At 37.7% G+C, this 13,491-nt stretch overlaps 2 protein-coding genes across 3 annotated transcripts; one reads left to right on the forward strand and one right to left on the reverse strand.

Moving 5' to 3' along the window:
* Positions 1-376: 376 nt before the first annotated feature.
* On the reverse strand, positions 377-5,136 carry LOC130982257 (RINT1-like protein MAG2). Its single transcript, XM_057906193.1, is given in 6 exon segments — positions 377-1,184; positions 1,187-2,582; positions 2,668-2,768; positions 3,010-3,111; positions 3,213-3,542; positions 4,215-5,136. Coding segments are annotated over 5 exon segments (2,355 nt in total). The 5' UTR covers positions 3,475-3,542; positions 4,215-5,136; the 3' UTR covers positions 377-690.
* Positions 5,137-6,430: 1,294 nt separating this feature from the next.
* On the forward strand, positions 6,431-11,521 carry LOC130982566 (putative disease resistance protein RGA1). Of its 2 annotated transcripts, XR_009087181.1 has the most exons (3): positions 6,431-7,713; positions 7,820-8,024; positions 11,184-11,521. XR_009087181.1 is itself a non-coding variant. In XM_057906603.1 (2 exons), exon 1 carries the CDS (start codon positions 10,123-10,125, stop codon positions 10,651-10,653), a length of 531 nt encoding a protein of 176 aa, XP_057762586.1. In that variant the 5' UTR covers positions 10,039-10,122; the 3' UTR covers positions 10,654-10,957; positions 11,184-11,521. The 2 variants fall into 2 exon arrangements, 1 of the variants encoding a protein (XP_057762586.1); XM_057906603.1 differs by lacking the exons at positions 6,431-7,713; positions 7,820-8,024 and adding an exon at positions 10,039-10,957.
* Positions 11,522-13,491: the final 1,970 nt, after the last annotated feature.

The raw sequence follows: 13,491 nt of genomic DNA on the forward strand, positions 1-13,491 counted from the left end.
ATTTTGTTATTAATTATTCTTATAGTTTGATATTTAAAAATAAAAAAAATAAACATTCTCATTTCTTCTTTTTTTTTTTCATTACTTATAAGAAATGAAACCTCTTCAGATTCATATTTGGCCTACCACTTAAAAAATATGAACACAAATATAATATCTGTGATATTTAAGTAAAAATTATCTTTTGTAAATAACTAATATGTATTTTGATTTATATATAATTTTTTTGAATCAGGATAATATATTATCATTATTTTTTGAACTATATATATATATATACCTCTTTATTGTGTGTTTTTATAATTTAATATTTTAAAATTTTTTTATAATAGTTTTAATTTTAATAAAATGTTATATAAATAAAGTCATGTTAATATTAAAATAATAAAAAAATATTTATCTAATAAATTTAAAAAATAAATAATATATTAGCAAAAAATAAATTTTAATTTAAAAAAAAATAATAGAAAAGCGGCTGATCTAGTGCCTGTTGAGCCGCTAGTCATAATAATGTTCTTTTATTTTTTACACCAACAATATCCCAAACCCGCTTTACATTCACGTTATTATAATGTTCATTTGTCTTGCCCGCACATCTAGTCAATAGAAAAAACATTATCTTAACATATAAAAAATATCATAATCTTTTTCCAAAAATTTTAAAACATCATGAAACAAAGCAAAAAAGTTTCAACTTGAGAACACCCTATTCTTCACAACCTTTTCTGCTTCGGTTACAGTCAGATGCCTGATCCCATTTTCCTTCAACCATCTCTTCCCACCAGCAAGACATTCTTGCACTCTGTTTTCATTCAATTTCAACAACTTAAGACCTTCACTTGATTTTGGAAAAAATCCTTCCGGTCTCAAACACCACGCCCCAAATACCCCAAATAAAACACCAATATCGCTGCTGAATCTTTCGACACCACCATTATGAAATTTTACACTACTTATAAGAATACCATTAAAAATCAATTGATCAATTCCAGCAGCCAAACTTCTCCATACCCCAACAAAATCCCTACTATTCAAAGCTTCTTCTACAACTGACATTTTGCTTTGCAAATAATCTAGGGCATCTATCAGTGTCTTCGACACAGTCCACCCTTCTTCAACCTTTTGCCATTGCCTCTTGTTCTTGATGTAATCTCGAGATCGAGCATCAAAACCTCTCAAAATACTAGAGATATCCTTTCAACCCATTCTGTTCTAAAAGCTTCCAACTTCTTGATCTCGTCATCCAAGATGACCCTACCAGAACTCTCTGACAAAACTTCGCCATTTCTATCTGCATTACTTGCCAGCTCTGCTTTATCATCCAGATCCAGATCCATCTCAAGGAAAAAGACATCCTCAGACCATTCCCTTAATGCAGATTCAAAGTAATGGGCAGCATTGTTGGAAACTGCTACTTTAATTACAGCATCATCATCAGCTAAGGCAGTTAGTCCTTCAGCTTCTTGGCAACGGACAAGTATGGAATCAAAAAATTTTCTTATAATAGGCACACCTGCTAATCTGAGAAATTTGGACCTCAAAGTAACACTTGGTAATGATCTACATCGTTCAATAACAGCTGATAGATGGCGAAGAAATGCACTGGAAATTAGGGGAGACTTGAGATTATCAGTACATGATGAGAGAACTGCAGCTTCAACTTTCTTTCTCCAATTATTCTCATCTTCAATGTCAGGTTTAAGCTTATCAAGGGCACCACCTAGCTCTATTTCTGCCCACAGATCAAGCCAGTCTGGTCTATCACAAAATACAGATAGTGAAGAAATCCTCTGCAACATACCATTGTCATCAGAAAATAGCAAAATTCCAGAACGCTCCACCAAAGACTTGATCCTTTTATCAAAAGCTATCATCAGGTCAATCAGATGCAGCCACGATATTCTAGCAGATGATTGAATACCTGTAACACATTCCTCTTCTAGTTGACTAATATAACTAGGGAAAATTTCTTTTGCCAAGTATGTTGATAAGGAAGTAACCATTGCTGAAATCCATTCTTCTCTGCAACTATAGCCAACTACTTTTGCTTCATCAATCAAAGGCTGCAACATTTCATCCATTGAATCAACATAATCGCTTGTGATCTTATTTACAAGCGTAAATATAAATTCTGGTTTATCAATCCATTTTGAGAAATGTCGCTGGGAAGCCAATGACAAGGGATTCGCAAGATCTTCAATTACCCAAAGTGGTTGTCGCAGAGCAACCTCCCTATCATGGCCCTCAAGCTGTCTACATTTTCTTTGCCTTTGCAACTCTTGTAGGTTGCACAAAGCAAGAAAGTTTCCAGAGTACTCGAGTCTAGCATCTGCTTGCATACGCAGTAGAGGATTCAGTCCTTGATTTGCAGAAGCCAAAGAAGAAAGAGGTGGGGGCCATCCAAGGGAAGCAAGAAGTGCTTGATGATCAGCAATTGCCTGGGGTCTTAAGATAGCAAGAGCTCGATCTACTCTATGATCAGCTGCTGATAAAAGACGCTTCCACTGAGGTTGTGTCTTTGTAATTGAGGTCAATAGTCCTTCTGTTGTTTTTAGCATGTTTATAGCAACCAGACGCATTTCCTGCAACATTTAGCCGCCATCAACGATGTAATGATGCAATAGTTCCCAATGGATATTGGGGTCCATGATAAGAAAGATTTCTCACTTCTGAATTCTGACTAGAAGGCTTCCTCAGGTGTTTGTTCATGGTATGTGATACAGCATCTTCAATATCACCAATCAAAGTATTAAGTTTCAGCGCTGTTTCTGTAAGAAGCAGTATCAGAGTATTAATAAAAGTTGCACTAGCCGTATACTGAAATAAGCAGCATTATTCAACAAGTATGACCAGTATGATATCTAAGAAATCAGCCTAAGCAAACCAACATATATTTGAGAACCACAAATCCATTTCACAAAAGTAACCACAACATAAGTATTCCATCCAATTCATGCTCTTCTGACGGTGATAATTGAAAACCAAAAAATAATAATACTGATAACCAACCTGCATAAACACGAACATTCTCCAACCTGGCAACTTCCTTCGCCAAAGCCGCAAGTTCCTCTCTGAAACCCTTGCCATCACCATCTTCGCCTCTTCCTCCATCTCCACCCAACAACAAACCAATTCAATTTCGCAAAATTCAAAACACCACAAAAACCTTACAATTAAACCAAAATAAAAGAGAAAGATCAATGGAACCGAACCTGGCACGGCGTTGGAAGAGCAAGTGGAGGCAAGGGCACTGAGGCGGTTGTTGACGTCGCCCGAGAACGAAGTGTAAGCTGAGAGACCCTCTCCTAGTCGGCGAGTGGACTCGTTCAGAGACCGATCCAACACGGAGCACTGAGTCTGTAGCTCGGCGACGAGGGTCGAAGCTTCGGAGAGGGCGTCTTTGGTGTGGAACTTGCCGTCAAGGAAGGAGAGTGCGGAGGGAGAGAGGTGAGAGGGTGCAGGCAGCGAGTCCATGAACAATGAAATCTCGAAGGCTCTGGATGGAAGTTTCTTGGCGTGCAGTTGTTCTCCGGTGTCAGATTCTGATGAGAGATTGTGTGTAATTATAATCCAATCTAGTTAATTGATTTAATGTAATTAATCTATGTATTTATTAAAAACAAAGATGACAAAATTTAGTTCTTCTCTAACAATAGAAGTTCTGACAAACTTTTAACAAAATTTTCATTATAATTTCAATAAACATTAACAAGGTTTTCAGCTTATCACAATTTTAACAAGATTTCAGTACAATTTTAACAAAGATCAACAATTTTTTTCCAAAAATTAACCCAGAAAAAAAACACAGCAGTGAACTAATCATTTAATGATTCAATCAACACCAAGAATACCCATTTCAGAACAGCACAGGAGCATAACTAACCATTAAATGATTCAAGTTATAGAAAGAAAAGCTCTAAGATGGTTCAATCATCGCTAACAACCAGATATGCTTTCAATCTTACCCGAATCAAGCAACAATTTAGCAATCATCAACCACAATTTCAAATTCAAAATCAACAACAACAAAAATTATATGATTGCAAATTAGTAATTACAATGGAGCAGCAACACAGATTCGGTAACAACAGAACCAACAGCAACAACTAAAAAACTTCATGCCAAAATTCAAAAATCAGAGATGCAGTAGAAGAAGTAATAGAACTGTACATTGAGAGTTTAGATCTAAGAAATTCAATTGAGCAAAACGCGACCTCACACACTGTGGATCTGTTGCGCACGAGAGGAATCAGACACTTTGAGATGGCGGCGGGACGAAGGCCACGGCTACGACGACGAAGCTGCTAGACGAAGACGACGGGTGGCCGTCGAGGCTAGGGTTGCCGTTTGAGCCTTTGAGATGCTTTGTTTGCTTTGAGAGGCGAATCAGGAAGGGGCTCTGGGGAGGACGAAGCTGAGCGAGGGTTTTTTTTTTCTTTTTTTTTTTAAGTCTCGCGAAACGGCGTCGTTTAGTTTGAATTGGCCGGTTCCAGTTCAGATTCGGCCGTCCGATTCCCGTCTGGTTCGGCAGTTTGCTTCCGGTTCACGTCTGAGCGGTTTCTGTATATCTACCGAATCATTTCCCTTACGCTCTGCGATGAGCCGTTAATGAGAACGGCGTCATTGAATGGAGAGTACAGCATCAAATTCATTCATTCAAGATCCAAGGAATGAAGGAGGTTGTGAAGGTAAGAAGAACATTGCGGTGGCCAGGGAGTGATCAAGCTGTCCGCGCAAGGTCTGTCAAACAATGGCGTGCACGGGATGGACCAGGCAAAGATTGAAGCAGCAACAAGGAAGGGTACGAAGCTTGGTTGGAAGATTTAATGGAGTTCCCCGGCGAAAGAAGAACATTGACCGGCGATAGGACTTCACCAGAATCTATCTCGTTAACCTCTGAGGCGGAACATTGACCGCCAGCAGAGAGACCTGATTCGGATCTCATCAACCGATTCGCGACTCGAATCCAGACCCGAGGATCAACTGGAAAGAGGGTTAACCATAGTCATTGCATGGTGGCCATGGAAAGAGCTTCTCGGCGCTAAGGTTCAAAATTCTGAGAGCTGAAAAATCAATTTGGGGTTTGGTTCGGGCGCGTTGGGGTAGTGGGTTCGGGTAGGGTTTTTGGGCTTAGCCCTAGACCAAAAAAAAAAAGAAAGGTGAACTCTAATTCTCCAAATCTTCATCTTTAGATTCTGGTTAGTCAAAGTCAAATTTCTACTTAGAAAAAAATGAAAAATTACTATCAAACGGAACCAAAATGAGTGGCGCGTTTTTACCTGCAGCCACCGTTTAAGTGTTACCATGGATGTCGTTTTCCATTGAAATCTTCAGTGCATAACCAAACCAAACGAAGCCAAATTACCGATCTCTCTCTCTCGTTGCAGTGTAGCTCTCGTATCTGCAAATGGCTGATGCTCTACTTGGAATTAGGGGTGTCAAAAATCTCCAGCAGGTGGGGATCCCCGCAGAGACCGCCTCGATGGTGGGGAATTTTTCTCGTGGGGATGGGGATGGGGAGCAAAATTTCTCCGAGACAGGCGCGGGGACCCGAGCGGGGATCCCCGCCCCATCCCCGATAATTCCCCGAATTGTTAAACTTACTTAAATACTCTTACTTTATTTCTAACATAGGGAGTATTTTAGTAATTTCACCCATTAAAAAACCTTAACCCTATATTCCCTTCTCACCTTTGTTGCTGCGCCCTCTCTAACTCTCTATTCCCATCCAAACCCCAACTCTCTAGACTCAGTCACTCACTCACTCTCCACTTTGTTCAAACTTCAAAACCCTCACAGCTAGCCACCGGCCACTCTTGCGCCGTCACCCTAGCAGCTTCACCGCGTCGTTCTCTCTCCTCAGGCACGGCATCCTTCTCCTCTCCACTTCTGCGTCTGCGTGTTTGCTTCCATTCTCGTCACTGTATGTTAACATATTTGTCTCTATTGTTTTAACAGAGAACATGGAGATGTTTGTTGGAAGTTTTATGCCGACAATGAAAGAATATTTGATGTTAAAGACTTTGTTTTATTACTTTCTTTATAATGGAAGTTGCATTTTAAGATTTTATTTTACGGACTATGATTTGCTATGTTGTATTTCTGGACTTATAATCTTAGATAAGATATGTTTGTGTGTTTGTAATAATATTTTTAGTTTGTTTTTTTGTTTTTTTGATATTTTTACTATAATTTCCATATGAATGTTAAACATAGGAAGATGGGGAATGGGGCCCGCGGGGAACGCGGGGAATGCGGGGAACGGAGATGGGGACAATTATCCCCCCATGACGGGAAATGGGGCGGGAACGGGGATTAATTCTGGAGGCGGGGACGGGGAGTAGGGAAGCATCCCCCGCCCCGCCCCGCCCCCGCCCCGCCCCATTGACATCCCTACTTGGAATTGTCGTTGAAAACTTGCACACTTTTCTGCGGGACCAGCTCGCAACCTTCTATGGTGTTCAATCGCAGATCCAAGAACTATCCAGTAATCTCACTGCAATCCATGCTGTAATTCAAGATGCTGAAGAGAAGCAGATACGAGCCACGCCGTTAAGGATTAGTTGAACAAGCTCTCTGATGCAGCCCACGTGCTCGACGATTTGCTGGATGAGTGTTCAATAAAATTTAACGCTCAGCAAATCCCGCACGGAAATCGTTTTCTTGTTTCAATCCAGAGATGATTTTGTTTCGTTTTGATATTGATAAGAGGATGAAAGTTATTGGAGATAGGTTCTGCCAGATTGATGAAGAAAGAATAAGGTTTGAGTTGCAGCCAGGGGTTGTAGAGAGGCTTCAAGAAGATGAGGAATGGCGCCAGACGAGTTCTCTCATCACGGAGCAGAGAGTTTATGGTAGACACCAGGACATAGAGACTATTGTGGAGGGTGCAGAGGAAAAGGCTTTTAAGTCCTTGAAGAAGCTGACTTTGTTCCGGTTGCCAAATTTGGAGAGGATGCTGAGAGATGAAAGAGCAGACTAGCAGAGATGCTCCCACTTCTTTCTGAATTAATCATCTCATGTGTCCCCAAATTAAAATTGCCTCACCTTTCGATCTGTTTCACATCTTAAAATTCAAGGATTGAAGTCTGTATTTGATTATAATGGTAATTAGGGCATTGCTTCCTTCCCTGAACCGATTTTAAGACCCTAAGAATTGAATATTTCTATGAAAAGGTATTACTAGATGAACTTGAGTCTCTTTCAGAGAATGTGTTGCAAGGTCTGAGTTCTCTTCGAATTTTGAAGATTATGTGCGGTGATAGATTAAATTCCTTGACAGAAGGTATGAGGCACCTAATGCATCTTGAGCGCCTTGAGATTTGGGCTTGTCCAGAGCTGGTAGCTCTGCCAAGTAGCATGAATCAGCTAACTTCCCTTCTTGATGTTACAATATTTGGTGAGGTAACCCTATCATACCAGAAGGGTTACAATACATCCCTTCCCTCCAAATTTTGACTCTATATAATGTAGATTCATTACCAGAGTGGTTGGGACATATGACTTCTCTTCAACAGTAACACATTGGTTTGTGTCCTGAGTTAAGGTCGCTGCCCAGTGGCTTTCAGCACCTGACCAACTTGCATAAGCTATACATTAATGAGTGCCTGAAGCTTGCAAAGCAATGCAAGAGAGAAGCTGGGGAAGACTGGCAAAACATTGCTCACATCCCACATTTATAATTGGTTGCAATGCAGGAAGAGACATTTTGTGGTAAATTCATCTTTGTTTCCTTTCTTCGTTTTCCATTGATTTGTCGCAACTGTCCTTGTAAAATATTATCCGATCTTTTGAACGATATTTCAAATCCTTTTTGCAGATAAAATGAGTACTAAATGGAATCGGAGGAAGTCAACCAGAGATCAGAGTTATTATCTCACTCCAGATTACGAATTTGACAGAATGGTTGATCAGCTCTGAGTGAAAAGCATATAGATGGAACCAATATTTGCACATGTCATTGCCATGTTCTGCAACATAAAGGATTTTACTTGTGGACCAAGTGACCAGCCACTCAAACAATGGTTAGCATTGGCCATTGAGTAACATAACTCTTTCTATTTTTACTTTTTTATTATTATTTTTAATCTTGAAGAAATGTTTAACTATTCCAGTAAATGCCAAATGAGTGACTTAATTACTATGCATTCTTGTTTTAGATAAGTCTAACAATGGTCGAGCTAAATAGATTTACTAAATTGCATGACTCGAATTTCCGTTCCCTGATATTATTTGTGATTGAGTTATAAGTTGATGGATTATGTTATTGTTTGGCTAGGATATCTTAGAATAAATCTTCTTTCTTGTATAGAATGAAAAGAAAGGGAAAAATGAAATACCATCTTACTGATATGACAGATATAGTATGTAGACCATAAGTAAAACCTTTTTCCTCTATCAAGATTCCAACATGACTTTATTGGATCTGGAAGTGCACATATTTGGAGTAGCATTTTGCTGTATAATGCAAAAGCATCGCCTACCTATCATATTCTCCCCCTTAATAAGCAAAGTCGGCTCTTGTGATTGACTTATATCTAATTTAGTTTTCATAGGTTAATATAGATTGATTCTATCATTATGTATAAATTTTTTAGGCTCATCTAGTCGTATACATTTCAGACTGATCAATTATATAGAAGTTTTCTTTGTTTCCCTTTAATAACCATAACCTATCATTTTCTATGATGATTAGCCATGATTCTTAATAACAAGATACCAAGGTTTGCATCTTTATTTGTTGGTCTCATTCTTACTACTATTAAAATAGTCACAATGATTCAAAAGTTGGAATATTGATGAATGTTTCCACCAAACCAATAGAAAGAGTATAACTAAGTTAAACTTAGCTAGCAAACTGAGTTGCATTTCATGTAAGTAGATTTGGCCTACAATACATAAGAATTCAAAGACTTGAGTAGTGTATCAGTATCTCACACTGAAAGTGGATAGACATAAAGTCAAATAATAGAAAAATAAAGCAGTACCAATTATATTGACTACCAAAAACACAGAAACTACTACAAACACTAATCTGACAATGCAAAAATTCATGCGGTTTGAAGAGACAGTAAACAAACACAAAAGAAAATAATCAATTTTTTATTGCACAAGTAATCCTATTAAGGAAAGAGTATTCAATAATATTAGGAATACAAAAAGTTTAAACCTAAAAGATGCATGATTTATAGTTTTATACGTGGAAGTGATTAAGTGAATGGTTAAATCCATAACAAGTTGGGTGTGCATTGCAAGTGAAGAATGGCATTTATAAGAGCTCACCGAGAGGGTTAACACATGATAAAAATCGATCTCAAAACGCAGACATAAGATATGCACCCAAAAAAAAAAAAAATTAATCACTTATGTTCTTTGTTCACATGTCGTAACAATCAAATAAAATATTTTAAGGCTAACATCCAAAAACCTCAATGGAAGAAATTTGTTCATTCCATATGAGCGAGAATGCAATACAAATATTCTTAGCCTCTAACTATAGAAAAGAGAAAGATGACAATGAATTCTTGTATCATAGCTTGGAACTAGAGAAAAGAGAAGAACAGAGTAAAGTTGTATGAGAATGATGAAAGGTTGCTAGGTAATGTTACTCTAAAAATGATTTTTTAATATCAAAACTGGCTAGTTAATATCCTTTGAGTAAGAATCCTTGTGTGTTTCCTCAAAGAGCAAGTAGGAATCCCTCTGCAATGGAACCCACCCCATAATTTTAATCTTTTCTAATGGTTGGTTATCTGAAAAGCAATAATGGATTTGAGTTGAGAATACATCGAGAGTAGTGTCGTCCTCTTTGTGCAAACCTGTGAATTTGCAATCCAAACTACCCTCTCTAAACTCACAAATTCTTGCTTTAATCTCTAAAAATGGCAAGTGATGCTTTGCTTGGAATTGTCATTGGAAACTTGAACACTTTTGTCAAGAATGAGATTGCAGCACTTTCGGGTGTTGACTCAGATCCAAGAGCTGTCTGATAATCTCGAGGCAATCCGTGCATTGTTCCAAGATGCTGCAGAGGAGCAATTTACAAGCCATGCCATGAAGGACTGGCTGAAGAAGCTTTCCGATGCTGCGCATGTGTTGGAAGATATCTTGAAAGAATGTTAAATGGAATCCAACCGTCTTCAAAGTGAAGGGTGGTTAGCCCGCTTCCATCCCAAGACTATTTTGTTTCATCATGCTATCAGCAAGAGGATGGAAGACAGGGTCAAGAGGTTCCAGCGTATTGATGATGATCTGTGGCAAACTAGTTCTGCCATCACTGAGCACCAGATGTATGGAAGAGACCAAGAGAAACAGAAGATTGTAGAGTTTCTTACAAAGCACGCCAGTAGCATTGATGGCCTCTCTGTGTATCCCACTGTTGGCATGGCGGGACTTGGAAAAACAACACTTGCTCGATGGGTCTTCAATGATGAGAGGGTGATCCAGCATTTTGATTTGAGAAATTGGGTTTGTGTTTCCACAAAATTCAATATCATGAGAATTCTACAGTCCATTGTAGAATCCTCCACCGGAGTGAACCCAAACCTCTCAACTTTAGAAGCAATGCAAAACAAAATTCAACAAGTGGTGCTGAGAAAACGGTATTTTCTTGTTCTAGATGATGTGTGGGACAATGTCAAATGGGAGGACTAAAAGTCTGTGTTGCATTGTAGCGGAACCAAAGGTGTCTCAATTTTGGCCGCTACGCGAGATTAAAAAGTTGCATCTGTCATGGGAACATGCTCTACTCATGACTTGCAGCCTTTGTCTAAGGACGACAATTGGTTATTGTTCACACACTATGCATTTGGTGCAGCCAACCAGGAGCATGAAGAGTTGGCGGAGATGGGCAAAAAAATCGTGAAAAAATGTGTAGGTTCTCCTCTGGCAGCTAGAGTTCTTGGAAGTCTTTTGCGCAATGAAAAGGATGAAAAACAGTGGCTCAATGTGTTGAAGAGTAAGTTTTGGGATATTGATGATCTCATGGGTGCTTTGAGAGTAACTTTTGTGTTTCCACTCGCATATAACCCTCTTTAATATGACCAATTATGGCAAAATTGAACTTCAACGTTGTTCATAAAACTTGCATCCATTTGTAGCATGATACTGTTTGGCTTATTCTACAACCTGAAAATTCTATGTTCAGTCATACTGAGACATCTCTTCATTTTTTTTCATTGAAGCTGAGGTTGCAGCGTAGGCATGAGTGCATACAAATCACACTTGAAGAAGAAAGTAGTTTTCCGGTTCTGTCAAGATTCCCAACTTGCTTGACCTTTCATATTCAAGTTCACATATTTGAAGAAGTGTTTTTCTGTTAGTTTTGCATTGAAGTACCACCTTCTCATATTCTGCCCCTCAAGTAAAGTGGCTCTGGTGTGTCTTTTGCATTGACCTTTTGAGACAATATGCTATGTTGGAACTTTATATTTTGAATATGTGGTCCTATTTTTTATTATTTATGATTATTAGTCTAAGTGGTACTTAGATTAGCTTGTAAAGGTTGGTGATGAAATCTGTATTGGACAGTTATTTTGTATCTCTTTCTTTGAAGTACCTGACTTTTTATGACTGAAGTGAAGGTAGGTATGTGGCTGTTATATTTCTGTCTATCATATTTATATGGTTATGAAGTTTTCAACAGAACTGAATTGAAAAAAAGGCAACTTGCAACTAACTATTTTCAATAAAACTGGAAAGGTAATAGATGAACAAGAACCTAAAGAGAAAAAGATTTTGGGGGGGGGGGGGGGGGGGGGGATGAGAAGGTAGATTTTGAATTGTGACAGAATGCATCAAAGTAGCACAAAGTTAAATTTAGTGTGATTTTACAAAAATAGATGCTTATTGGAACTAGTGATAAACCTAATTATAGAGAATCCCACCCACTTCATTAACAACACACAGTTATCAACTGCATCAAGATGGTTAAATTCTTAAAGTTGTCGCATAATTGGAAATAAAATTTAACTTTTAGTTCTAAAATTCAGAATCCATTCGAATTCCGCCTATTAGAGGTGTAAGTGATTGAACCGGATAAAAAATTACCGTAAAATCGAATAGAAAATTACAACAACCGACCTGAAAACTGAAAATCTTTTTTTTTTTACAAAGCTAATCGGTTCGGTTCGTTTTTTTTTTTTTGTTCGATAGAAACCGAACCAAATATATGCATACATTTCAATGTTTTAACCATTTTAACTTTTAACCTAACAACAAAAATCCCCAACCCCCCAAGGCTCAAGTCACTCAGCGTCTCTTAAGCTCGCAGCGCCTCTCCTAACCCTAAGTCTCTAACTCCTCATTTTTCGCTTCTGAATTCTCCATTCTGTGTTTGTTTTATGCTTATTGTTTAGTTGTTCGGATGGATTAAAATGTATTGAATTTGGATGTGATGTATTCTTATTATTTTAGTTTATTGACTATTTTAAACCTCTAGTTATTGTGATTCATATTCTGTTTATTAGGAATTAAAAACCGAAAAATCGATCAAATCAAATTGTTGTTGGTTCAGTTCGATTCGATTGTTGTAAAAACAGCAAATCGAACGGTTGTGTATTTGTATGAATCGAACATATCGATTTGATTGGTTTTTAGTCCAAAATCAAACCAAACCAAACTGATAACACCCCTATTGCCTATTCTCTAAAGCATATATTTTTTAATTTCATAAAAATATATTTTACTAAACCCGGAATGGTCATTATCAAAATTCATAAATATCAAGATTCGAATGAAGTATTAAATCAACATGATAATTAAGAATCTTTTGTTGATCCCTTTGTTGAAAACTTTTGTCCCACAACATTTAACAAGTGAGTATTTTTTGTTCAAAATAATTAATTATTTAATATTTACTTCTTAAAAAACTAATAAGATGCCTGAGATATGGATTCATATAAAAAATATACATAAGAAAGTAGCATATATTTGATAAGATATAATGTAAAAATGAAAGCAATTTAAATCCATAGAGTATATACCAGGGGTGAGAAAATATGATATATAGATTCAATGGTAGAGCAGTTTGTGGTGGTATCCTTAGAGACAGCAATGGTTAGTTATTAACTTGCTATAGTGTGAATTTGGGTGTACGCACTGTGACTGCAGAGCTTTGGGGCATACTCTTCGACCTTGAACTTATCATTAACTTGAGACATTTCCATGTTAAAATTGAGGTTGATTAAGCGGTAGCAGCTATGTTCTCAGGATTTGGGTAACCTACATTCGGTAAAAACTCTTGTATCAGCAATAAAGATCAGGTACAACAGACTTAGCAGCTGGACTCTTCACCATGAATTCAGAGAAGCAAACTCTTGTGCCGATATATTGTTATCTTTTGGTCATAGTTTAAGCTATGGTTGTCATTTCTTTTTTTCATTGCCACCTTGTATTTCTTTGCATTTCTTTACTGATGCTGTAGGAACGGTCACTCCAGAATAGTTTCTGGTTAATTTTCTCCTTTTTGGGCGTTTAGCCCGTTGTTAATAA

This window comes from Arachis stenosperma, chromosome 5, assembly GCF_014773155.1.
Source record: "Arachis stenosperma cultivar V10309 chromosome 5, arast.V10309.gnm1.PFL2, whole genome shotgun sequence".
Classification (NCBI taxonomy): Eukaryota; Viridiplantae; Streptophyta; class Magnoliopsida; order Fabales; family Fabaceae; genus Arachis; species Arachis stenosperma.